Source organism: Mirounga angustirostris, unplaced genomic scaffold, assembly GCF_029215605.1.
Source record: "Mirounga angustirostris isolate CCGP_5_RB_7025 unplaced genomic scaffold, mMirAng1.0.hap1 SCAF_1, whole genome shotgun sequence".
In the NCBI taxonomy this organism is placed as follows: Eukaryota; Metazoa; Chordata; class Mammalia; order Carnivora; family Phocidae; genus Mirounga; species Mirounga angustirostris.
Window position 1 is genome coordinate 57,306,990 of NW_026991709.1, and position 27,147 is coordinate 57,334,136.

A 27,147-nucleotide genomic window follows, 5' to 3' on the forward strand; every position below is an offset into this window, starting at 1 on the left:
TTATTACAGCACACAAAGGGTGATTGGGTGAAATGACTGGCTGTCTTCTAAGGCTTCTGTACCACCTCGTGATTCCTCAGGCTTCACTCCCCTTCTGCGGAGAGCTTGGTGGTGAGTGGTGATCAGATAGCAATTTTACCCGTGGCCATTTATCATAATAGAGAGAAGTGGGCCCTAACTAGTAGAAACAAACTTCATCAGTTGTTGGGGAGCTGGGCTCTCCTCTGGCTAGGCAAGGATGGAGGTGGCACCTGCTAAGTGCTTTCTATGCCAGGGCTCAGAACATTGCTCAGGTTAGATGGATGACGTGGCCCCACTTCCAGACCTTCAGATGCACCAGGCTTGCCATTCGATAGAAGGTTGAAACTTCAGAAATGTTTTTGTGCGTTGAATCGATGTGTTGGGTCAGTCGTGCGCTCCCAAGGACTACTGCCGAATCTAATGGAGAGGTATTTCTCCTTCAGTCACTGCACACTATCTACTTAACTGGTCAATCAGCACACAGCACAGGGACTTCTGTTCCTAGGAAGGGGATAGAAACCTCTTCACTGTCTTTCAAACTGCTTAGGATAAAAAGCACCAACCTCTATCTGGCCGTTGTGATTTGATCATGTGTTCTGGAATTGAAGGAAGGGGCTCCGTACCAGAACGTCCATGTCAGTAGAGGCAACGGGGAGATGGATGCAGGCTCAGTCATCCAGACTTTATCTTACATCCCAGCTTTCTTTGCCATTGTCTTCCAAAACCAACAGCTTGTCTACAGTCTTTAACTCTCAGAAGTGATAACTCCACAGCCCCCCAACATTTTACCAAGAAAAATTTCAAACATACAGCTTGTATATACGTATTTTTAAAACTCAGTTGTAATAACGGACAGCAATTGTTTCAAACTTATCCCAGTCAAAGCTTTTTTCAGGGAGGAGTATTTTATTGTTTAGACATTATTTGGAATTGCTGGTATATGGTAATAATATAAAGCAGACTTTAGTTGGCTTTCTGGTTGTCTTAAAATCCTGTGCATATAGTGTAGCTCCTTTGATTTGCTACTCCTTCCCATTCATGGTGATGTCAAAGAGAAATAGAGCTGGACACCCAGGAAAAGCTCCAAAGACAGATTTTATTCAGTACTGTTGCAATAGGGAAAAGAGACTGCAGGATAGAACTTAGCCCAACTCCAGATACATCAAAGATAGCTGGTGATTTGTGGTCAGTGAGCAGAGTTAGGGGGCTGGTGGGTGGAAAATCACTAAGAGAAGACAGCAAGGGTAGGGAGATTCTCACCAAAGGCAGACAAAGGATTTATACATCAAGGTTAGGGGATGAGGACCTTGATCAGGTATCAGGGGTGATCAGATGTCAAGGTTAGGGGTTGGAATTCTCACTAACCTGACAGCAGGATTCTTGCTACAACTGGGCTGGGAAGGCTGAGGACAGGGCCCAAGGATGGGACCTAGTCAACAAGAGGGCTCAGAGGAGCCTGTCTCAGGGTTAACTCTCAAAGAGAGAGTCTTCGTCAGTGGCCACTGCCCAGGCCATGGGGCCTACTTATACTGGTGAAAGGAGTAGTTCTAGAAATAAGGGAAATAATACAGAAAAGAGGGGCAATTAAAGAAAGCTCTATTTTTAGATTTCCCAATCTTATAAAGCCTAAAGCATTAACTAGTCATTTCATCAGTGTTATTAATAAATTGCAAAGCCAGGAAATGAATTAGTACAACATGACATTGTTTGTCTGTCATTCTGTCCTTAACTGACTAACGTTTGACCACTTTCAGCAGGCAGTTTCTCGTGTGCTTTCTTACGAATGGCCCTTGAGGGATGCCCAAGATTGTGTCCGGAGCAGAGCTTCTCGTCTAAAGGGCCATTGACCCTTTTTCCATTAATGCTTGGTGCTCACAGGAAAGCCTATTTGTGTCACAGGGGCGAGCTGTGAAACGTGTGGGCAAGCCTGGCCTTTTCCTTCCTCGTCTGCTAAGGACAGAGGCCCCTCGTGATTCCCCACTTCCCACCCTTGAACCTAATTCAGGCTGGTGTGGGTAAGAATGTGGGAGATGAGTGCAGGGCATTATCACCAGAAAAGGCCCAGGTTGACAGAGGACTTCAAGAGCGGGGAGAAAAAAGGAAAAATTCCTCTTGAATGGAGATTTTCAGAGCACATAGCTGCACAGTCGAGAGCAGAATCAGAGAGTGAGGCTTCTGGAACCTTCTTGGATCCGAGCAAGAGAAATGGGGGTGCGGAGATTTCTAAGAAGCAGGACTGAGGGTTATAAGTTAGATCTCTTAGTAAATTCTTTAGAAGATACAGGTAAAAAAATTTTTTTAATTTGATTTAACTTTTCATCTCTGTTATTAATTTTATAACCCGAAGGCAACATTTTAATGACTTGTAAATATTTTCCGATTGTTGAATGTGTCCGTGTGAGGCAATCTTGCCTTGAGACTCTGCTTTGAGGGCCTGACTTGTATGGAATTATGTTAAGAAGCCTGTGGTTTGGGGTGCCTAGTTGGGGTGCGAGGTCCCTTTAACACTCACTATATAACAATGAGGCAGCTTCAGTTTCTGAACTGGCCCCGGTGGAGGTAAATTGATTCCTTCCCTCTGAAAGCTAGCTTGAACTCAGCCACCCATTCTCCTCAAGCAAGAATGTGAGAGGATAAAAACTAGCTTCGAGACCTCTCTATGCTCACACATAGAAAAACTAACAATGGACAAAGAAAACACCGATGTTTCATCCAAACCTGCCGACGTGAACGTAAGTACAATGTGGGAAGCCTTCCCTCTTACTTGAATGCCATTTATTGGTGACCTTGTTAGTAAAATGAGACCGTGTGACTTTATAAAAATAAAGAGAGCAGTAATAACATACTTGATCTTCTTACGGTACTTAATGGATTTTACCAATGTGAGCTTGTTTCAAAGTGCTGTACTTGGCAATTGATTTGCAACTGTTTTTCTAAAACTCCAGGGAAATTGTACTGATCTCTAGACAAATTCCATTTTAAAATTTAATCAGTGCTAACTGAAACGGCCTATAATGTGTTCCTGCCCTGAAGGACCCAACCTTGGCCTTGTCAGTCCTACACGTGCCAGAATTTCTGTGCATTTCCCTTTTTCACTTCTTTGGGGGAATATTTGAAAGTAGTCTGGCACCATAGTCAGCTCATCCTGCAATAGAATGTTTTTCTCTGTAGAAACACCATCCTCATGCCTGCAGGACATCGCGTTCAACGAGGCCTGATCTAGTTCAATTTCACCAGGAGGGATAAAAGCTACATTTCACTCCAGGGGTTGACAAGGGTGTTTGGCAAAAAGAATGAGGGAGCCATGAATAATTCAGAATGTACTTGGCCACATATTATCCCATTAATCGGTAGGATTAAAGACCGGAGACATGGACTTTGAAGGGAAGAGTGAGGGAGAGTTAAGAGAGAATGAGAGAACTCTTAAGAGAACTCAAAAGAGAGATGACTTCTTTGGGACTGCTGTTCTAGATTGTTGCCTTTAAAGGAATGTGTGGTTAAAAGTTATTTCATCGCTGGAGTTTAGTTACCCTGACATGTATAAATCTCTCCTTGAAAGAACCTAAACTCTTGCATACATTATTAAAGAATTCACAGCATCAGATGACAGAGGGTAGAGGAGAAAAAAAAAAAGAAGAGGGAAACAGTTAAATAATGAATTTTTTTCCTCTTGCACATAACACTTTGCACATCAATACGCTAAAACCAATAATTTTCTGAGTCCTCTATTTCATTCTTTATTTTTAAATAATTATTTCATTTGCCATTGAGAAACTGAGTCCCTGATCAGCTCATTGGCTGTCCTGAAAGTGCATGCATGCGAGGCCCTCACTCCTATCCCACAGCCCTGCACGAACCAGAGCATCATCATCCACAATTTTTTTTTCTGTAACACCCAGTCAGGAAGCCATAAATAAGAAATCAGTTTGTTTCTATGAGGAACTCACTTATATTCTTATTTTCAGTCCTGCCTCAGCCAGAAGAAATTGATGGTGGGAGAAAAGCAACATAATACAAACATGTGAAACACACGCCTCTTCCCACAGCTGAGCTTTGTACAGATGAAATGACCCTCAGAGACTCTTAACCTCCTGACCTTCGGGTCCTCTGGTCTATCCTCCATGAAATTCAGGCCCATTCTCTACAGCATCTACTTGGCAGAACTGGAGAGCTGAGGAGAGGATCTGGGCTTCATATAATGAATAATTAATTCACTGGGGTGCATATACTGTCTGATTTTTCTGATCTTAATTACATGATTTAATGCAAGTCATTCATTACACTTATATTGATGATTTGATTTGACTGATATATTGAGGCCTTTCAGCACTAAGATTCTCCTGACTGGGTGGCTCCATTCCACATGTGTTCTAGACTAATATATCTTCTTTTTTCCCCCTTTCTTTTCTTTCTTTCTTTCTTTCTTTTTTTTTTTTAAGATATCCAATATCTCAGTTCAGGTGGTCAGTGCCCAAGGGAAGCTGCCAGGTAGACGAGCACCTCGAAAACCCATCGACAAAGCCAAACCCAAGACGCCGTCCAAGAAGAAAGCTCCCTTCTGGAATGCCCAAAACAAAATCATTGTCTTCACAGTATTTCTCTTCATCCTAGCTGTCATAGCTTGGACACTTCTGTGGCTCTACATCAGTGAGTGAAAATCCGTGTTCCTTTGGGGCTGCTAGTATATGGGCAGTGCACACCCCATCTGCCCCTGGGTGTGTCTGAGAGACTTTCCCAAGTTCCCAGACTGATCGCCATTCCCAAAACTGTGGAGGTTTTCAGGAGGAAGAAGGCAGAATTGTCTTTCCCATTTCTTCCTTTACCACCACAGCTTTCTTGTCCCCGGAGAGCAGGAGGAGCAGGGATGGGGGATGGGATGACAAGAGCTGAGGAGGATGTTCAGGAGCTTTGGAGGAGTTCAGAAATGTAATGCTTTTTTAGCTTTAAGAAATGAATGGTTTTCTCAGTTGTTTCATTTCCTCATTCCACCCACCGCTGGTTTCTAGGCAACCTCAGATTTCCTGCTCCCCGAGCTTCCTTTCACTCATGCATCTTGCTCTCCACGGCGCTTATGTTTTTGTCAAGCTGATTGGTTATGCTTTTGTCTATCTGATTGATCCTTTTGGACAGGAGTTATGACTAAGCTTTTTCGTAAACCCATTCCACTCATTCACTATAGCATTTGTTGACTTACACTCAACATGCAACTCCATACATGTTAATATGTTTGATACAAGATATGTGTACTCTCAAGGATATTAAAAATTGGTTGTGAGGCAGGACTTGTAGGCAAATAATTAATGAATATTGTATTGAACAGTTCAGGATACATATATATATATACACACAAACTGATTACTTGCAATTTGTTCAGCACAATTCAGGACATCAGACATACCAAGATAGATCTCCTACCTTCAGAAAGCTCACAGATGCATTTTCTACTTTCAAGAAACTCAGTTCAGGGCTGGAGAGGGGGTGTGAGTTGATTTTTTAATTTTTATTTATGTTTATTTTTTTGCTGAAGGAATTACTTTGCAATCACAGAAGAGAGGCATCTAACCTGCCCAGGAATCGAGTCCAGGGAAGGCTTCATGAACTGGTTGTTCAAAATTCATTTCTTTCATATCCTGAGCATGCCCACTATGAGCTGGGCCCTGTGATCAGCATGGAAACAGAGTGGTAGAGCAGACAGAATCTCTATCCTGAAGGAGCTTAAAGACTAGTGAAGGAAGTTAAGTCAATAGGCAATTAAGACAAACGCAAAATACATCCCCAACCCAGAATGAACTAACTTATTTCCTATCTGTTCTCTGCTGACCCTCAGCTGATATATTCGCATTGCCTTAGCAGTTTTGTGTAGAGTTTTGGGACATCACTGTATAGAAGCAGTCTGTTGTCTGTGCGAAAAATCAGAGAAGGACATTTCGGGAAGACAGACCAGTATGAAAAAGAATTGTTCAACAAACAATAGTGTTGTGACCATGCAGATTGTTGTATGTTGTGCTGAGCTAAAGAGTTGGTTAAATGTAATCTAGTTCAAGGCTAAACTGATCTCACTTATATTATTGTTATCCTGACCCTTGAGTACTTACTGATATAGGAAGACCCTGAGCTTCTAGATAAAAGGCATGGCTTTCACTCAAATTTTAAAGAGTCTGTAACAACAACAACAAAAATCTAAGAAGCACTTCCCTGTGAAAATTAGGAATGAAAACAACCATTGTTTTATATGGGAGGCTAGTGAGTCAAGGTGATCCATCCAAGGTCACATAGCTTGAAAGAATAAATCTAGGACATCAGCTCAGTCCTTCCGCCCCTGCACCCCTTTCCCACACCTCCACAGCCTCACTCCACTGCATGGGGCTACTGCGACCATGGATGGCTCACACAAGGGAGGTGGCTTCCTATCACGCACATAGGTGCCCCTTCTTCCTAATTCAGCCATCCCTTATGTGGCATTTTCATGTGCTGGGCATTGTGCTAGGAGAGAATATTCTCTCCCTTTCTTCCTCTACTACCCTTGTTCTCTCTCTTCCTTCCCTCAAACATTTACTGAGTTTCAAAGCTACGAAAGGGGTTGAGGGACAAAAAGAAGTTCCTGTTACTGTTAAAGGACAGACATACAGACAGAAGTTATGGTAGAGTGGGACATACATCACAGGGGAGAAATGTACCATGGCCACGGGAGCCAGGGGAATGTGCTACCTAGGAGTAAGACCTTGGTAACAGAAAGAAGAGCCCCTCATCCCCCCGCCCCCCAAGCTATTCTCAGGTGCTCTAAGGCAACTCAGACACAGCAGTGTTCTTGTTCGAGTCGTCAGTGGTTTCTGGGCAGGCCTGACACCCAATCCCATGGTCCTCACTGGGCAGGGTATTGAAGCACGAGTGACCTGACACTGGGCTGAGAACCATGCTTTGTGGCTCACAGGAAGGACGAATTCTCCATGTATTGTACAGAGCTGAACACCAGCCCAGCACCCTGCACATCAGCCTCCCAAGTCAGATAAGGATGAGCCCCCAGGAGCTCAGTGAAGGTCAGCAGGAGGGCCCTTCCCTCTTCTCCCGCTATGCTCACTTGACCTCAGAGCAGACATTTCTTACCTCCTTACCGTCTACAGACTCAGGATCCATGAAAAATGCATATGTTCTTTTTGGTCCCTTGGTGACTCTAGGACGTGTATAAGTGTTTACCAGAAGTCGGTAGAGAGAATAGACTATCCTAAGAGAAATGGTGATTTACTGCTGATGGAAGTGTTGTTATTAACAACATTTAGAGCTTCCCAGGCTATGAACCAGTAACATCTGTAGCTGTCCAACAGAACCCTGTGACGAGCCTGATACTGACATAGATCAGACAGTGCCTCCCTGCCACACAGAGGGGAGAGCCCCTTACCCGCTGCCTCTCCTGTCTTACAGGTAAGACAGACAGCAGAGATGCTTTTTACTTTGTTGGCATGTTTCGCATCACCAACATCGAATTTCTTCCTGAATACCAACAGAAGGAGTCCAGGGAATTTCTATCAGTGGCACAGACTGTGCAGCAAGTGGTGAGGTGATGGGGGGAGGTGCGGGGCTGGGGGGGAGGGAAGGTTGTGTGAGAGGCTGGGGAGAGTGGGGTCAGGGGTCAGGGGATGAGGGGTTGGGGTGGAGGGGCCACAAGTGTCCCAGTTGAGCAGGGAGGATGAAGGAAGACATCAGAGGGAAACGTGAGATTTAGCTCATCTTGGCTGTAATTGCTTATTTGATAGAATCGCTAATTAATTTAATTTAATTTGTTTACTCAGGTATTTTATTTATTGCTGAAAGTAAAAGCAAATAGCTCTCTGAGCTCCAGTTTTTCTCATCTGTAAAGTAAAGGAATTGGATCAGGTGATCTCTAAAATGTCTTCCAGAACTGAAGTGACAATCATATTGATTAATTCCGGGAGCTGTACACATTATTTCAACCTCAACACACTGGAATCGCTTTACTTTTTTTTAAAAAAAAATTTCTCTTTATAGAACTAATGTGTATTTAGCTATAAAAAATTATAAAATTCAGAAAGTTACAAAAAGGAACATTAAAATTTTCTTTAACATCATCTCCAGAGATAGAGCCCTTTTTTATTCTGGGCCACATAGACATAGAGGATAACGCAATATTGGAATATAGGTAGATATTCAGTTTTACAATCTGAATTTTTCCTCTTAACGTTAGGTTGCATGTTTCTATGCAAGTAAATACTCTTTAAAAAATGTAAGTTTTAATAGGTACAAAGTTAGCAAATCCCTTTTTAAAAAATTTTTTATTTAAATTCAATTTAGTTAACATATAGGGTATTATTAATTTCAGGGGTAGAGTTCAGTGATTCATCAGTCTTTTTTTTTTTTTAGAGATTTTATTTATTTATATGACAGCGAGAACAGGAACACAAGCAGGGGGAGTGGGAGAGGGAGAAGCAGGCTTCCCACAGCGCAGGGAGCCTGATGTGGGGCTCGAACCCAGGACCCTGGGATCATGACCTGAGCCCAAGGCAGACGCTTAACGACTGAGCCACCCAGGCGCCCTCATCAGTCTTATATAACACCCAGTGCTCATTACATCATGTGCCCTCCTTAATGTCCATCACTCAGTTACCCCATCCCCCCCCACCTCCCCTCCAGCAACCCTTGTTTCCTATAGTTAACAATCTCTTATGGTTTGTCTCCCTCTCTGATTTCGTCTTATTTTACTTTTCCTTCCCCTATGTTCATCTGTTTTGTGCCTTAAACTCTCAATGTGAGTGAAATCATATGGTATTATTTCGCTTGGCATAATACCCTCTAGTTCCATCCACATCGTTGCAGATGGCACAGCCCATCCCTTTTTATTGGATATTTAAGTTGTCTCCCATTTTTCTACTATGGATAATGCTACACAAAACTGCTACATAGATTGTGTATTATCTGTGATTACTTCCTTACCTGATCCCCTAAAAGTGTACACAAATATCTACTCATGGCTCTTAGTACGTATTACCAACCAGAAAGCTTCTGCCAGTTTGTATCTGCACAGGGATGACGAGGGTGACCTACACACTGCTGTGACAGGCGCCCTGCCCTGTAGACGGGGGTTGGGGGTGGGGGGGTGGGGGGGAGACAGGGGGGCAAGCTAAAACAACAGGGGGCGCAGTGACTCCTATTTCCTGAAGGCCGCCTACACACAGACTATGTAGCTAAATGCTTTACCTTTACTATATATCAGTTAGTCCTCAGATTAGCCCAAAGATTCTTGGTGAGCATTTTGGTCGCTTTACAGCAGACAGACAGACAGACAGAAAGAAAGAGAAGAGGGTTGGAAAGGAGGAAGAGAAGGAGAAAGAGAAAAAGGAAAAAATTAGTGAGGGCTCAGTAGTTTTAGGTAACACGTTCTGGGTTGCATAGTGAATTTAAACCCCACAATTAGGTGGGTGATTTTGCCATTAGGTAGGAAGGGGAACACAGGAGGAGGAGATTTGGCAGAGGCTCAGTTTAGATTTCAAAGGCTAAGGAAGGGCAAAGAAGGTAAATTGAAATAGCTCTCCTTTGGCTCCAACTCCGCGTTTTAAAAGGGCTGGGTGCCCTAGACTGCCGAGGAGGAAGGGGCATGGTAGACCCGGAGGAGGGCACCGCCTGCCCCCTAGTGGCTAGTACTGCAATGTGTCCTTAAGAATATAAATTTTCCAGGCTGTGCATTGATAGAAGAGGTTGGGTCAAGGACTTTGAAAATGTACTTGAAGGAGTTTGATTTATTAATTGTGGAGAAAATTAACCTTTGGAGTAGGGAGAATACAGAAGTTAAGCTTTATTAGGGTGTCTCGAGACAGCAATGAATGAACGAAGGTAACTGGTTATTCTTCACAGAGAGCACAGAGACAGGAAATAACCCAAGACTTGAGCCTTCAGCCAGAGCCCTGCTTCTCTCCTTGCTAGCTGTGCGAGCTTGGGCCTACAGCATGCTAGGTACCGCGAGACAAAGCCAAATTTGAAAGACTTCAGACACCTCGGTTTTTCCTTTTCAGGTAAACCTGGTTTATACAACATCTGCCTTCTCTAAATTTTACAAGCAGTCCATCGTTGCAGATGTCAGGTAATGTACATCCCTTACTTTGGGACTTCTGTGTTTACTGCTGTAAATTCCTCTCAAGGCTGTGGAAGGGCTCAGATATGACCACTCTGCAGTAACTTCCTGGGGGCGACATTGGGTTAATACCTTTTAGCACAACTGGTGACCCAACTCAGCCCTGCTGTCATGCTGAGTTTTTCTCTTCATCTGCCAAAGCCTGCCCTCTCCCACAGCTGGGATCCTGGGCCCCCCGGGGTTAATGTTGCTGGGCAAAATGGCCACAATCGTGGCTACCATTGGGTGGGGGTAAAAGCAAAACACAGTCCAGGATTTCTCAAAATATGTTCAGCCCAAAACTGGTCCCTGGAGATTTTCTGAGGAAAAAACAGATCTCATGGTCAAATAATATGTATTAAAATTTATTTTATGAATTTTTAATTGATTTATTTTATTAAAAGTCATTTTTAAAATTGTGTGCTATGTTTCCCCACCTCCAGTATATCTGCAGAGACTCACAATTCACTTTGGCTTATCAAAGGTACTAAGAAGTCTGGGAGTAGAGCAATTTGTCTACTTCTCTTTCCTGCATTATTTACCATAGAACACTTAAGGTTTGTTTTTCATAAAACATGACAGTATTTGTGCACTTAGAGCTCTTGCTCCAGGGTTTGGCTAAAAACCAACTTGGACTCGATTCCTGGATTTGCTACTTATTAGCCATATGATTTTCAGTTGTAGTTGGCCTTGACTTCCTTTTCTGTAAAACTGGAATAATAGGACCTTCCTCAGAAGATTAAGTGGGATAAAGCAGAATTTAGCACTGTGTCTGGACATGGCAAAGTGTCAAAAATCATAGTTGTTGTTATTTGTAATAGCAATGAATGACTAATATCCATAAAAATAGTATATTCTCCAGGGAGATGCAACTATACACGAATGATTCTAGATGTGAACCCAACACAGGAAGACACATACTATGATGCTTTCCCTTCCCAATCCCCACAATAAGAGTCAATGACTTCTTAAAGAAGGAATTTTGGAAGCTGAAGGATGTCCTCACTGGCTTTACCTTGAATCATTCAGTCGGGTCACTGGCTTTTTATGAGAGTCCACTTCCTAAGATACATATGTGAACATCCCTCTTTTTTTTTTTTTCTGTAGCAGCAGCAACAAAGGGGGCCTCCTTGTCCACTTTTGGATTGTGTTTGTCATGCCACATGCCAAGGGCCATGTCTTCTGTGAGGACTGTGTGGCCGCCATTTTGAAGGACTCCATCCAGACGAGCATCATAAACCGAACCTCAGTGGGGAGCTTGCAGGGCCTGGCTGTAGACATGGACTCTGTGGTACTAAATGGTGATTGTTGGGTAATTCTCCTCTATGCATTCCTTCCCACAGCACTGCTGATACTGCTATTAAACACGGTCAGTATTGTAATGGACTGTATTCCCTTCTGCAATCCCAGTAAAACAGTATTAGCTGAGGACTGCACCAATGTTATAGAGTGTCGCCCAGCATTCCACAATTACCTGCTGAATAGCCCTGCCAAAATGCAAATTTCATCACTCGATTTGCTAGTAAAATACTTTAATTAATTGTGTGACCCCCAAATTATGCAAATTTCTCTCTTGATTTAAATCATATAGATAGAAAGAGAGATATAAATAGATAGATATTGATCGATCTATACACCAGGCATGTAATGTACTAGTGTGTGGCTGATAAGTATTGCTAAATGAATGAATGAAATACCTCTAGTGGAAAAGTCTGCACCACAAATACTATTTCAGATCTAGGACTAATTATTATTATATTTGGTTGCTTTTTACCTTTAGGGATGTTTAAATGTGTCACTATGGACAATTCCAAGCATCAAGAAAAGTAAAGAGAATACTATCATGAACTCTCATATACCCTTTACTCAGCTTCAACGACTATGGACTCCTGGCCATCCCACTTGCTCTCGAAATACATAAACAACTTCCCCCACCCTCCCTGGATCATGTTAAAGCAAATCCCAGATATGATGAATTGCTTTTAGAGGACTGAAAGGAATTTTTACTAAGCAAAATTCTAACAAAATGAAGTGCTGGAACTGACAGTCTTTTTTCCATGTGTTTTTTCAATGCAGCTGGGCTTCGGTCAGATTACTCTTCAACTATAGGATCTGGTAAAGTATGACATGCAGTTTCTCCTACTCTGCCTACAAATCACTATCCTTTTTGGCTATGGTTTTCTTTTTCTTTTTCTTTTTTTAAGATTTTATTTATTTATTTGACAGAGAGAGACACAGTGAGAGAGAGGGAACACAAGCAGGGGGAGCGGGAGAGGGAGAAGCAGGCTTCCCGCGGAGCAGGGAGCCCGATGCGGGACTCGATCCCAGGACCCTGGGACTGTGACCTGAGCCGAAGGCAGACGCTCAATGACGGAGCCACCCAGGCGCCCCTATAGTTTTCTTTTTCAAATGATGGTATTTGGTAGTGCTCTTTCAGTTACCTGTGATAGAAATACAGTCAAACTGGCTTAAGCCCAGAAGAAACGTGATTGGCTTATAACTGGGACCTACATGGAATGTTCTGGCTTCAGGCATGTTTGGGGCCAGGCTGTAAAACAAATTATCATCAGAACTCTGCATCTCTGCTTTTCCCTGCTGAAGCGTCATCGAGTGTATTCTTCTAATACAGTGTCATGACTGGCAACCAGTAGACCCAAGCTTATAATTTATCAGTAGCAGCAATAGTAGAAAAAAACAAGAAAAAAGCCTACACAAATTTCCAGGATTTTTGCAGAAGTCTTGGGGCTGATCTCAGTGTCTCAGATCAGCTGGACTGCCCATTTATGAACCAGCTTCTTTTACTCTGATTGGCCAGTCTGGGTCACGTCCCCATCTCTGGACCTCGAGGTGAGTTTAAGCCCAACCAAACCATACAGGCAGGGTAAGGATAGTTTCTCAAAGTAAAGTCTTGGTGCTGTTACCAGAAGAGAGGGGAGTGGACTCCAGGCTGGCAAAAAGAGCAGATGTCCTCCACCCTCACTCTTTATAAAGATGTCTAGAAAAGTCATTCTTAAAACAAAACAAAACCAAAGTGCTGTCTCCACAGACAAAGGCTGCTCTCAGTACTTCTACGCAGATCATCTGTCTCTCCGCTACCCTCTGGAGATTTCTGCAACCTCAGGGAGGCTGATGTGCCACTTCAAGCTGGTGGCCATCGTGGGCTATCGGATTCGTCTCTCTATAGAGTCCGTCCAGATTGAAGCTGCCAACTGTGTCACCGACTCCCTGACCATTTACGACGCCCTCTTGCCAATCCGGAGCACCATCTTGTATAGGTACTCGGGTTGGCGAGTAAAAAGACTTTTTTACAGTGTCTCTCTTGGGCAGTGTCTCCTTTCCCTTAGACTTTGAAAACTATTTTTGTGTGCACTCATGAGATCCAAGACTGACCCAGGCCTTACTTAGTATCCCCTGTATTAGCCAGCACCTATCAGACACAACTTTTGCTTTTTACTTGTCGCTTACAAGGGTCAAAATCAGTGTAGCAGGAACTTCAGCCAATATTTCTGAAATCTAGCTGACTTTTTTGTTTAATATTACTTTTGTTGCAACCGCAATGAAATCTACTGTTTCATTAGAGTGTGAGAATAAAAATTGTGATGATTGCATACCATTAGTAAAACAATTAAAATTTTTCCCCTTATTAAAAAGATAACACAATTGTTCATTGTGAAAGTGAACAGAGAAAAAGATCAATATTTCACAATCCCATTAGCTAGAACAAATGTCTGTTATGTTTTTGCACATTCTCATTCTATACACACACACACACACACACATATTTATATGCCCTAGTATTTTTACTTACTAGTAGACATCTTTTTATGAGTGCTTACTATCTTGATAATTTAATAATGATAGCTACACTTTATCAAAAATGTACTATTTGTTACTCACTGTGCTAAAAAGGCACATGAATCTTATTATTTTTAATAGTGCTTATGTATGTAACCGTGTTTTATGTATGTATATTTTGGTGATGAATATGCATATGCTAGAAATTTCAACAGTACATAATGGTTACAGTGAAAAATAAGGTGGTCCCTGGCTCCCATTCCTCAGTCATTATTATTATTTCTTTTCATCCTTCCAGACATACTATGTTATTATCACACTTAATCCTCACCCCAATGCCACGAGGAGTAGACTCTTGGTACAACCACTGTTTCATAGTAGGGGATTTGGCATTCATGAAGATGAGTTACTCGACTGCCCAAGCTCTTTCAGCCAGTATGGAGATGGAGCTGAGTTTTGAACCCAGTTTTCCTGAGGGCAGAGCTCAGGACCCCAGCCATTTCAATAGTTGTCTATGCCTTGCTTGCTCTCAAGGCGGGGTGGGGTCCAGGGACAGCCATCCAGAATTCTTTGATAGTTACTGGGCAAAAGTTTCTATCCCTTATCAGCTCCCCTTCGTGGTGCCCTGTGGCAGATGAAGATCTGGCTGGCGGAGTCTGACTAACAGGACCCACGTGGATGGCCTGGGAAATGGGTGGGGTTAGTGGTGGATGGAGGCTCACTGCTCAATAACCTGTTATCCACGGACTTTTGTTGTCTGGTTTCAGAATTTGTGAACCTACAAGAATGATAATGTCCTTTGTCTCCACAAATAATCTCATGTTGGTGTCATTTAAGTCTCCTCAGATACGGAGGCTATCGGGAATCCGGGCATTTTTCGAGGTCATTCCAGAAGAAAGTAAGTCTTTCCTAACTGAAAAAAGTCACCCTGAAAACTATCTATTATGATACTCAGGCTTATCTCTCCTGAGGCTGTGTTGTAATACCAGTCCTATTAGTCAGGGACTTTGACTCAGGGTCCAGTCAGAGGAGAGAGATCATATTATTTAAACAGAGAGGATTGAATGTGAAGAGCCGTTAACTCGGCATAAAGGTGTCAGCTAGGTCAATCAAAAGGCAGAAAGAAAACCGTAAGGTGTTCTGGGTTTAATACATGTAGGAAGCAACTACGCCTCTGTAGTTCTGGGGGTGGGGACAGAGGAAAGCGGTGGCCATGCTGACAATTTACAGTGTGGAAGGGGGTCTGTGGACTGAGACTCAAACCTCTGGCACAGGGGAGCGGGGGTTGCTGCTTAGCTGATGTGGTGTCTCTGAGTTCAGAGCCGATGTTCATGGACTTGGGACCCAGACCTTCAAGGAGGGGGTGCCAGACAGCCGGGGCTGGTATCTTCGAGGAAGATGCAATAAAATGGAAGTTGGGAAAACTGCAAACAGGCTTCAACTCTGCTACAGGAAGAAAGTGTAGCTGTGCGGAGGGGGTCAGGGGAGAGTTGGGGGGAGTGGGAGCGAATGGCGGGGAGAAGGGGAGGAACGGGAAGGGGTAAGAATCGTTGCTGGGGTACCTTTCCCAGGAAGAGGAAACGAAACACACGGGAAGCCCCATTCTGCCTCCTCCAGTCCTCTAGGCCTCCTGTAGCGCCCCCTATTGGCTGGGCCTGGCAGGAAGCCAGGTGGCAAAGGAGAGAAGCGGTTCGCAAAGTCCCCGTAATAGCATCGGAAAAGGGTGCATTCTCAGCTCAGGGATAATAGCCCAGTACCCACTGCACTACAGTGCTGTCTTCCGTGAATTCTCGGTAATAGCTATGCGTGTGGACGCCATCCTAGAAAGTGCACGGGAAGTAAAACCCAGAGATTTAGTGGGTTTTCCTAGGTCAGAGAGTGAGCAAAAAGTGACCTAGCTCCCTTTCATTCTTCTCCTTTTGACTTGGGTTGACGAAGTAAAACAAAACAAAAAGAGCCTTCACTGAAACTCTATAGTCTTTTTGTAATATTTGTTGCCTTGTAACCGGTCAGATCTTCCAGGTCATGTCTTGGTAACTTCTTTCTGAGCACTGACAAGGCCAAAAGGAGCAGAATGAGAGATGTGGGTAAGGAGGACAGTGGGTCTGGCTTAAGTTAGATTGTTATAGTTTCATAGGTCCACCGACATTTTAAGGCAGTGGCTTATTTTGATAGGTTTTTTTCCTGTCAAATTATTACAAAACGAAATGTAAAATTGATTTATTGAACCAAATTGAACTAGCTATTTGAAATGTTGTTGGGTTGAAAATTATCTCTTAACAATATGATTGGCTCAGAAATATTGCAGTGGAATTTGTGAACAAACATTTATTGAGCATGTACTATATGCCAGGAATGATTTCAGGGGTTAGGGAAAGTGGCAAACAAAATAGACAAAAATCAATACTCTCAAGGAAATTACATTTTAGCAGAAAGATGACCCTACGGTAAGAATAGACGTTTAGACTGTTTTATTTAAACAGAACAACATGTTATGTAAACTGGGGATATTTCTTCAACAACAAATATACACTCAATTGAACAAATAAGCTCAGAAGCTTTAAAATATATTTAAGCTATGTTTTTAAAGAGAGTAATAGCATCCTGTAGATCTGTAGTCAAAATATGATCTGAAAACAAATACAGAATTTGAATAAGAAGATAAGCTATATGTCTATAGGGTACTGTTTCTTTTTGGAAAAACGAGTTTAAATTTCAAAAAGTATATAAGCTTGTTGATCAAGGAGTGTGCGTTTGTAGTTAAAGAAATGTATGCAGTGTATTTCCCATAATCTCACAACTGCAAGTCATTGTGTGTTCCCTGGATATTTTTTTCAGAGTGTGAAAACACAGTATTGGTCAAAGAAATCACTGGCTTTGAAGGGAAAATTTCAAGTCCATATTACCCAAGCTACTATCCTCCGAAATGCAAGTGTACCTGGAAATTTCAGGTAGCCTAGTTTTACCACTATTTTAGAAAAATATTGTTATCTTATGTTTAGTAGCAGTCTATTTTTAATTACCTTTATTTTTTACTACAAAAAGAATGTTAGTTAATTTTATAATATCTAAACCTTAATCAAATATATTACCTAGAACATGAAAGTTCCTTGTAATTTCAACCTGCTGCCCATAAATTTACTGTTCTTTGCAAATGGGCTTATTTTTCCAATTGTTATTTTGTTTGTTTGTACTAAAAAATGCAAAGATACTGTTACGGGATCAAACAATTTATTATTTTACTATGATAGAGCTCACTTATCAATTTTTAATTATTTCACTATCAGCATTATTGTAAGAATAATAAAAAATAATAAATTGAACTAGGCAATGTATATTTCAGTTATATAAGCAAACCAAATTTGTAAATTTATATAAAATATATACATCACCGTCTGGTCCTTAACAGAGTTCCTTTAAAATTTTAGTCTATAACTGTTTATCTTTCTCCAACTGTAGTGTCCTGTGGAGGAACATAGGGCAGGGCTCTTTCAGCATCTATGTATAAAACCATTTTTGTGAGGCATAACAATTAGATGTAAGTGGCAAGGAGTTTAGGGTTTGCATTCATTCAGCATGTTATTATTAAATGCCTACTATGTGTCCACAGTATTCTAGACACTGGCATCCATGATACCTGACGCACATTCACAAAAGCTTGGCTCTCATGGAGCTTACCATACAGTAGGGGGAGACAGGCGACAAACGAACAAAAAGATGTACAGTAGGGTACATGGTGGCACAACGCTATGGAGAAGAACAAAGCAGAGAAGGGGGCTCTGGAGCTGAGTGGGTGATGGGAGTATGAAGGACAGGATGTGAGGAATTTGTTACCTTAAATAGCACGGCCAGGGGAAGCCTCGCCGACAAGCGGACTTTTGCACAGAAACCTGAGAGAGATGAGGGAACTGACCCATGCGTCCCTAGAATCAGAGTGTTGTAGGCAAAGAGAACAGATGAGACAAAGGCCCTGAGGCAGGGGCATGCTTGCTGTGTGTGTCATTTGTACACAAAGAGTTAAATATATATTTTTAAAGATTTTATTTATTTATTTGACAGAGAGAGACACAGCTAGAGAGGGAACACAAGCAGGGGGAGTGGGAGAGGGAGAAGCAGGCTTCCCGCGGAGCAGGGAGCCCGAAGCGGGGCTCGATCCCAGGACCCCGGGATCATGACCTGTGCCGAAGGCAGACGCCTAAGGACTGAGCCACCCAGGCACCCCAGAGTTAAATATTTTTAATAATTTTATTATACCCAAATGTGTACTTAGTGTCAATGTCCTGATGTCATACACCCTTAAGTTTTTTTTTTCGTCTTTGTTGCAAACATTTCCAAAATAATGAAAACCCAAAGGTTCTGGACTCTTGCTCACCACCAGATTCTTAATGCCTCGGGGCAGCAGAATCTCATTGCCTCAGGTCACTCATGAGTTGGGGAAGGAAAAAGAGAGAATCAAATCTGTCTCTTCCATCTCTCCAAAAAAGCAGGTGTATCTTCTTTATGACATCCAGAACAAGAAAAGCCCATTCCCAAAAGCTCTAACAAATGTTTGAAGTTCCTTCGAGGTAAAATAAACATTGATTCCATGATAACCCATTAAACCTAATGTGAAGATCCCTAAATATTGTTCTAGTCAGGATATAAAAAAGATTACTAGATTCTATTTCACTACAGGTGAAGGGTTAGAAATGCTGAGTAAAAAGAATTTTTCATAAAGAAAAAAGCATGCCACTGAGGGAGTAGAGAATGGGAGAGGGGAGACAGACAGGAAATACTGGGGACAGACTGCGGTGGGTGACACCATTTCCCAGAGGTCAAGATTGGTCCTCCTCAGTGTGGACATTAAATAAAGCTATCCCTCTCTCGGATGGCTTTGAACAGCCACCTAAAATTTTGTGATAACATGTTTCTGCAAATGGAATTCATGTAAAAAAATAATATCACCTGTAAAATAGCTTTGAATTTATTGCAAACGACTGAGAATGACTTAATTGACAAAAATATTGACTCAAGTCATGATAAAACCTTTTATACACAAGAGTTGATTTCTATCATCCTCAATCCTTCTTAGCACCTGTCTGATTTCCAAATGTAACTGAAGAGCCGTCAATCCCTTTTGCAGTTTTAAGGTCTCATTTATCTGAGAAGGATTAACTCCCACTCCAACCTAAAGTCCCTGCGATTTTTCTCCCAAGAATAAACAAATGTTTATTGAATGTCAGTTTCAGGCGCATAACCAAAAGGAACACTCAGTAGCAAAGTAAAGTCCTTGTTCTTTCTGAGCTTACAGACTGCAGGGGAAAGAGGTGTGGTGAAACCTGAAAAAGAGTATTGAGGCTTATAACATGTCTCCTACATTTGTTTCGGGCACACACATTTTTATTTGCTCTTAAAACATACCTCTGATATAGGAGAGAGACTCATCACATTTTATAAATAGGGAAATAGAGCTGGGGCAAGCCATTGGCCAGAGGCTACTCAAAAAAAAAAAAAAAAAAGTAACCCAGGCAGCATTAAAAGGGATCCTGCCCCGCCCCAAGCAAATCCGCCCCCCCCTTTTCCGGGTCCCTAAAGATGTTCAGCTTCCCTATGTTTCATAACAATCGCTTAGTTGAATATTTACCTCCCTCTCTCTTCCTTCTTTTTGTTTTCCAACTAATACATTTTGCTATGCGAACTCAGAAGAGAAACATGGAGTGGGGTTTTGAATTGTTTTATCACAGAAGCCATCAGCCTAGCACCCACCAACTTAGGTGCATCCGACACAAGCAGAGATTACTGTGGCCCATGTTAATTCACCTCCTCTCATCATTTAGGAAAAAGGTGGGATTCCCCAGAGAGGAATCCCTCTTCCCTGCTTCTGTGGCAAACATGTAACCACTGAAGTTTCCAGTGCCGGTTGGAAACGGTGCAGCGGGTTCTGCGTCCTGTTGCTACCACTGACTAGAGAAATATTTCAATACAGGGGGTCCAGATCAGGAGAAATCCTCCCCTTACTTGGTAAAAGTTCCCAAAGCAAAGGCAGGGATTGGGCAGTGGGAACAGAGAACACAGGACGTAGAAGGAAATAGCATACTTAGTGGTTTTTCATTTTTGTCCATTTGTTGAACAAAATAGCTCACAATGCTTTGTGGAACTGCACCTCATGACCTCACTGGGGTCAAGCTGGCTAATATCAGTAGTGCCTCCTGGCCAATCTGGCCACAAATGGAGATTTGTGTGCAAATCTGTGTCAGTAGAATCTGGTGTGCAAGGGGACTTAATTCTTCTCACTGGGAAGAAGATTTGTAGATTGGGGGGTGGTGATGCATTTAAATCTATTCTACTTTGGAGTGATGGAACACAGTGAAAATGCCTATGTAAGCTTCTTATGAAGAATTGCATTGGAGTATGTCCTTACGGTATAAAATTACAGTGGTTACTCAAGATATTTACTATCAGTTTGCATCTTTTCTTCTTCTTTTTTTTAATTTGAAGAAAAAAATCAGATAACAAGACTGGGGAAAACATTAATGTGTGCCCTCAGGAACCCTTGGTTTTTATTGAACATAAGACAATCCTGTTCCTGGGGTACCTGGGTGGCTCAGTCGTTAAGCATCTGCCTTCGGCTCAGGTCATGATCCCAGGGTCCTGGGATCGAGCCCGGCATCGGGCTCCCTGCTCGGCGGGAAGCCTGCTTCTCCCTCTCCCACTCCCCCTGCTTGTGTTCCTGCTCTCGCTATCTTTCTCTCTGTCAAATAAAGAAATAAAATCTTAAAAAAGAAAAAAAAGACAATCCCTTTCCTCTTGAGCCCTCACTGTCCATTTCCAGGCGCCATGACACACTGTGGCACCTGGAAAGACCACCATGTGGCCTTCAGGGAAATGCAGGGCAACCTTGGGCATTCCACTTATTTTTGGTTAGTTTTGATTTCTTCTATAAAATATGACTCATACTACCTTCCTAACTGTGTTGTTGTGATGTTTAAATGAGAGACATAAAGAGCCTCTCGAAGATACGTTGAGGGAGGAGGGCTACTATATTTAAGTACATGTTAGAAAGAAGTACATGCACACAGCAAAGAAATTGTAACATCAAATATGATGACATCTCTAAAAAACCAAATATCAGAGTAATAAAAGTCAATGGGTAAAATCCATCTCTTAAAAGAAAAAGACAACAGGATTGAATCACAAAGTGTTACCTATAACTTAATTGTATATTATTTACAAAAGATGGCAGAATAAAAAGTGATTTAATAAAGCTGAAAGTAAAAGGGTGGGCAATGTCATATCGACATTGTAAACAAAAAGAAACTAGGCATCAGAACCTTAGCGCCAGACAACGTGGAAGTCAACATTAGGGCAACAACATTGGGTGAGAAATGGAAGGTGATCTATAATGATGAAGAGGGCAATCCACGTGAAGGTCTGTGATAATTATTTATGTACCAAAGGACCTAACATTAATACTCATAAATCAAAATCTATAGGAAATACAGAGAGAAATGGACGATGCTTAACTATGAGATTTTAGTTCCTTTCTGTTGGTTCCTGACAGAGGTAGTGGGGACAATAACTACAGCTAGGAAGGATATTGAACCACACAAATAATGAGTTTGGCTATATACCTACGTATATACATACATCCATACATTACTCTTTTCTTTCACCCTTGGAGCATTCACAAATTCGATCACATCAAAATCCTTAATAAATAAAAACATTAAAAAGCAATATAGGCAACAAATAATTTCTTATCTAATTAGTATAGAATTAGAAAACTTCAGAGTGGGTGAACAAAAATTCCACTCCCTGGAAATGTGAAAACTCTCTCTAAGTAATTCCTGGGTCAAAGTGAAAATTAAAACTAAAATCATGACATAACAAACATAATGTATGTGTATGTCATACAATGTTGTAAAAAGGTCAGCTCTGTGTGTGTGTGTGAGTGTCATACACCCATGTGAGAGGGTGTGTGCTCTATGGACAGCCTCTTCTCTTGTTTGATCCTGTCTGAACAGACCCAGGAGTGACTCAGTGACTGCCTTCAGGAATACCCAGGTTGCATATGAAGAGGATGCTGATTCATTATCTAAATAATCTGAATCGTGCTTTAAATAAACTATGTCGTTATTGTCACCGAAGGAGGAAACTGTGTGCACTCATTAACAAGGGGGTGTTTTCAAGCTAATTTATAAGGAGGACACCGACATCTAAAGATAATCTAATGTGTCCCATGTCACCCAGCACACTGAAACTGGGGCCTAAGAGCCGCTCCCTGAGCACTGGGCCACCCACTTCCCTCTCTATTATGCTCTTCTCATTCTGGTTTGTTGAGTCAGGGGGGTCGGGTCTACCCCACCAAAGGCCATAGGGCACAAAAAATAAAATGCCCCGAGGACAGCAAGTCAAGGGAATGAGTTCTGAGTGAGGAATCAGCCTGAAACATGTCCTTCAACTGAAACATTTTTCTGACTTATGTTTGTTTTTCACAGACTTCCTTATCAACCCTTGGCATAGCACTGAAATTCCATAACTATTCAATAACCAAGAAGAGTGTGAAAGGCTGTGACCATGGATGGTGGGAAATTAATGAGCACATGTAAGTGGGTTCCAGATGTAAGGAATCTGATGAAAGGCCTGACCCAGAGGTTCAAAACCCTGGATTCCTTGTCCCCAAAGAGTTTGCACTTTACTATTTACAGATAGGGAAATCGAAGGGTACAGGGGTTAAAGAACTTGCTCAAGGTCACTCAGTGCATATGTGATTAAGCCAGGTTTCAAATCCATGTCTTAGGGCTCCCAAGTCCTTGCTGGCCCACTGCTCTTTGCTGCTGGGCCATGGGTGTGTAAACTCTACACTTTACAAAAAACAGCTAGGCAGATGAAGTCTTTCAAACCATGGAGTCCTGGAGGAAATAGTGACTAGGAGTCCCGGTGATAGGAAAGGTAGAAACCATTAGCCAGTTCTTTGCGGGAGGAGAGGCTGGTTTGGCCCGGCTCTATCCTGAGGCTGGGACCGGGTTGAGGCTGATCAGAGAAATCTAGATGACTGGGCTTCCTGAACTGACCTAGGAGCTCCTCACTCTCACCGTTTCATTTGTCCTTTAGTTGTTGTTATTGCTTATTTGCTTCTGAAGTCATAATAGATCTTGAATTAAAAAATATAGAATGTCCTGTTGCTGCAGCAGAGTAACTTCTAAGTTTACTTTCAGGTAAGATTTTTTGTGAAGTTAGCCTAAGGGACTTGCCTGCTAATTCTGTGCTCATTGCTGATCCATGAATGAGAGCTTCCTTTTCTAAATGATTTTCCTGAATGACCTTCTTTCATTTTCTTTAGACTCTCAGATTACGTGCTAAAATAGTCACTGGTTCTGTCTTCACTGGACTAGATCCTATCTGATTTAAGAGCATTCTTGGATCCATTATTAAGACTTGTACTCCTTTTGGGAATATTTTTGAATCAGGGTCTATTATGTAGGAGGCAGAATACCTGCGTTCAGATTCCAGCTCTGGTATTTAGTAGCTATATTTACTGGGACAAATTATTTAACCTCTTCGATTTTCAGTCTGCAAATGAGCTAATAATTCCTACTTAATAAGGTGGGATTTTTTGGTAGGCATTCAATGAGATGATGCCTACTACACACCAAAAAAATATTAGCCATTATTACAATTAATAAGATTGTTTTGGATAGAGTTGTTGAATCACTATTTTGTATACCTGAAATTAATGTAACATCACATGTCAACTATACTAAAAAAAAAAAGATTGCTTTGGAAATGACATTGGATGGATAAATACTATAGAATGTGCTCCCTCTCCAAGTTTTAAGGATTCTATTTTCTGATATTTAATTAGAGGTCCAGAAAACAAATCTTTACAATTCTTTTGTAAAATGTGATACTATTTTGTTGTTGTTGCTGTTGTTCTAAGTAACAATCCCCACCACCCACACCCACGGAGTGTTGCTGCCAAAGTAAGAGCAAGATCTTCTCCCAAGCATTCAAGACCAGGACAGCTCTCTGCCCTAAATACTTTCTTGGAAGGACCAACTCTTCCCTTTGTCTGGCGGGCTGGCTGAAATCCTAGCAGATTCTTTTGATGCTAGTAACACCCTTAGGATTTGAAATGCCAGCCTTTCCCATTATCAGTTCTCTTCATCTAAAAAGGAAAGGCTCTAATTGAACTAATTTCTGACACCTTGCTGAAAAGTTGCCTAAAGGTGCTGGGCTTGTAACAGGGAAGTAGGAAAAGGTAATGCTGACGCCAAGAAGCCTAGTTAGTGCTCCTGAATTCAGAGAAGGTGGGGATGGGGTGTGCATGCTCAGAGCAGCTAGAATGCAGCCTATGAACCCTGAAGAAATGGATGTCCTTCCTAGCAAGTTTTGCAGAGCAGAGTTCCTGAAGGAAAAGCTGTTGGTGCCTTAGAAGGCTCTAGGGTTTAGTACCAGACAGACTTTTGTCCTAATTCTGCTTCTACTTTCTCACTATTTTGAACTTTAACTCATTACTTCCCCTACTTAACTTCTCGGTTGTCTTACCTGTCACGTGTCTGTAGCTGTAAACCGACTCTTGCTGGTTTCTCCAATTTCTCACTTTTTTTTTTTTAACTTTTGTTCCATTAGATGCCACTATGCCCCCATTCCTTACTGTTGTCTTCAAACTCCAGCCCAAGCATGGATTCAAAGGTTCCTTTTTTTCTTGACTCCTCCTTAACATCCCAGTAAGATCCATCTTCGCAAGAAAGCTCTAGTAAGTGTTAATGGAGAGCACAAATAAAATCACTACAAGATACAAATGATAAGGACTATGTTTTCAGAACAGGATTCTGATCCCAAGATGATTGACTGGATCCTGGCCCCAAAAGGTTAACATGGATTCCAGGTGTCTCTCAGAGCCTGGCTCCACTTCACCAAGTGGCCACCTACCTGTAGCTGCTATCTCTTCCTCTGTCCCAGGAGCTGGTCTATCAACCAATCAGGGCCTGAACTTTAGCCCAGCTGCAAAAGAGTCCTCCTGAAATATATGTGAACACTTTCCTTCTTTGAACCTTAAAACCACCACCTCTGGGGTCCTCCCATAGAATGCTGGTGTCTGACCCATGGAACTTTCGTGGTTCCCAAGGGCCATGGGGGTGAGGAGTGATGGGCATTCACAGATTCCGGTGGAGGAGGTCCCTCCTCAACCTGCCTGTTTGCTGTTTCCCTTTGAGACTTTGTAGGGTTCACCCTGGGAAGAGCTTTGCCTACACAGGGCAGAGACCTAACTTACCATGGGCCCCCAGCATAGTAATATTTCATGTTCTACTAACCACAGTGCTCATATAATGAGAATTACTAACAGGAGGGGCATTTCCTCTTAGGTACAAGAAATAAGAAAAATCAAGGTAAGGAAATATTGCAGACAGACACTACTATTTTGAAATTCTACCAAGGACAAGCCCCAAAGTACACATCGGTTTTCAATTGAGTTTGAAAAAACATTGTTGTGTTTTACTTTAAGTATTGCTGGGATTCTTTGCATATTTTCATCCTGAGCTCATGGATTCTACTCTGCTCCATGGCGACGTTTGTGGGCAAAAGCAGGCATTTCTTGTTGTTACATCGTTATTTACGCAGAAAAAAAGAGAGGACCCATAGTTCTTCTGATAATAAGTATTAGCGAGGAAAACACTAGGTAACAGTCAATAGCAGTGCTATTGTATTTAGCAGAGTAGAAAATCAAGGGGACCGAAGTTACTCAGTCACAGTCACTTAGCATAGATTGGAGAACTACCATTAGCTCTGCCGTAAGCATCTCATTTTATGAGGCCCAAAGTACCAAAGTATCAGTGCGTTCACTGTCAATGGGGATGCAGTTGACAGACCCTCATCCATGTCTCTTCCCTGACTCTCGCCTCCTCAGGTACTGTGGCTCCTACATGGATCACCAGACGGTTTTCCGAGTGCCTAGTCCGCTCGCTCACATTGAGCTGCAGTGCAGTTCAAAGCTTTCCGACAAGCCACTTTTGGTGGAATATGGAAGTTACAACATTAGTCAACGTAAGCCTGGAATTAGCTCTTTAGAAAACCCTAATAAATGGTTAAACAGAGCCTAATACTTTGTAACTCTAAACCTTGAGAAATTAAGGAATAAAAACGGATTTATTTCTGCTATTTACTACTAATATGTAAATAAATATAAATATATGTAATACAAACAAAATATATAATAAATAAGGCAAAAATTATGTATTTATTATGGCTATAGTTTAAACTATAGAAGAAATAATATAATTATTTGGTACAATTGAAAAATAATTTCTTACCTTATTCCTGAAATATGGGACAAAACCATTTCTTGATTTCTTGTTCTTGCTACTCATAAATCTTTGTACATATGATGTTTATACCAACATTTGGTGGATCAGAAAGCAACCGTTGTGACTCACTTTAGCCCATGACCCACAGGGAGAGCTGCCACACCAAGAACCATGGGGACAGTGGCCAGGAAGTGGTCAGCAGTGTTTAAGGGAAGTCTTTAGGGCTGGAGAGAGTAGATATTGCCTCAGGAAATTCTCAACACGTTTTAAAAGGGAAAAAGTAAGGGTTAACCACTTGAGAGACTTGAGAGAAAGCTCATTTAGAGCCTTCCTTCTTTGCCAATATACCCGCTTCTGGATCTGGAATATTACACTTCTCACTAGCAGAATATTACCATTTCCAGCAAGAATAGCAGGTAAATAGTGAGCCATCTTATTTTCAATTGTTTTTTTCAAACCATGAATATTTTCTAGAAACCTACCCTCTCCATGTGTGCCAATGAGATAGTAGAAGACCTGACCATGCGTTCCCGCCATTCTTGTGCACAAGGGGAATGTCTTAGTCTGTTCCGGCTACTCTAACAAAATACCACAGACTGCGTAGCTTATAAAGAACAGAAATTTATTTCTCACAGTTTTGGAGGCTGGACGTCTGAGATCAGGATGCCAGCATGGTCAGCTGAGGGCTCTCTCTGGGTTGTAGACTTCTTGTATCCTCATGTAGTGGAAGAGGGTGAGGGAGCTCTGCGAGGCCTCTTTTATAAAGGCATCGATCTTATTCATGAGGCCTCTGCCTTCATCACTTAATTCCCTCCCGAAAGCCCTTCTTCCTAATATCATCACATTGGGCACTAAGATTTCAACATATGAATTTGTGGGGCCCACCAACATTCAGACCATAGCAACAAAGGAGGATTTATTATT

General features: G+C 41.9%; 1 protein-coding gene and 1 long non-coding RNA gene across 2 annotated transcripts in view; one reads left to right on the forward strand and one right to left on the reverse strand.

Annotated features, from left to right (window-relative positions):
* LOC135364191 (uncharacterized) lies at positions 1-26,385 on the reverse strand. The gene is made up of 3 exons (XR_010410961.1): positions 26,230-26,385; positions 24,464-24,671; positions 1-522 (listed from the first exon to the last, which is right to left on the reverse strand). It is a non-coding gene; the product is annotated as an uncharacterized LOC135364191 (long non-coding RNA).
* TMPRSS7 (transmembrane serine protease 7) overlaps positions 7,441-27,147 on the forward strand; it is a 31,634-nt gene continuing 11,927 nt past the window's right edge. The window contains exons 1-9 of the mRNA XM_045902851.2: positions 7,441-7,571; positions 10,044-10,111; positions 11,249-11,442; positions 12,218-12,256; positions 13,188-13,416; positions 14,704-14,834; positions 16,775-16,887; positions 22,414-22,520; positions 25,827-25,963. Of these exons, the coding sequence (XP_045758807.2) occupies positions 7,479-7,571; positions 10,044-10,111; positions 11,249-11,442; positions 12,218-12,256; positions 13,188-13,416; positions 14,704-14,834; positions 16,775-16,887; positions 22,414-22,520; positions 25,827-25,963 (1,111 nt within the window). The 5' untranslated portion in view covers positions 7,441-7,478. The remainder of the gene's footprint in view (positions 7,572-10,043; positions 10,112-11,248; positions 11,443-12,217; positions 12,257-13,187; positions 13,417-14,703; positions 14,835-16,774; positions 16,888-22,413; positions 22,521-25,826; positions 25,964-27,147) is intronic.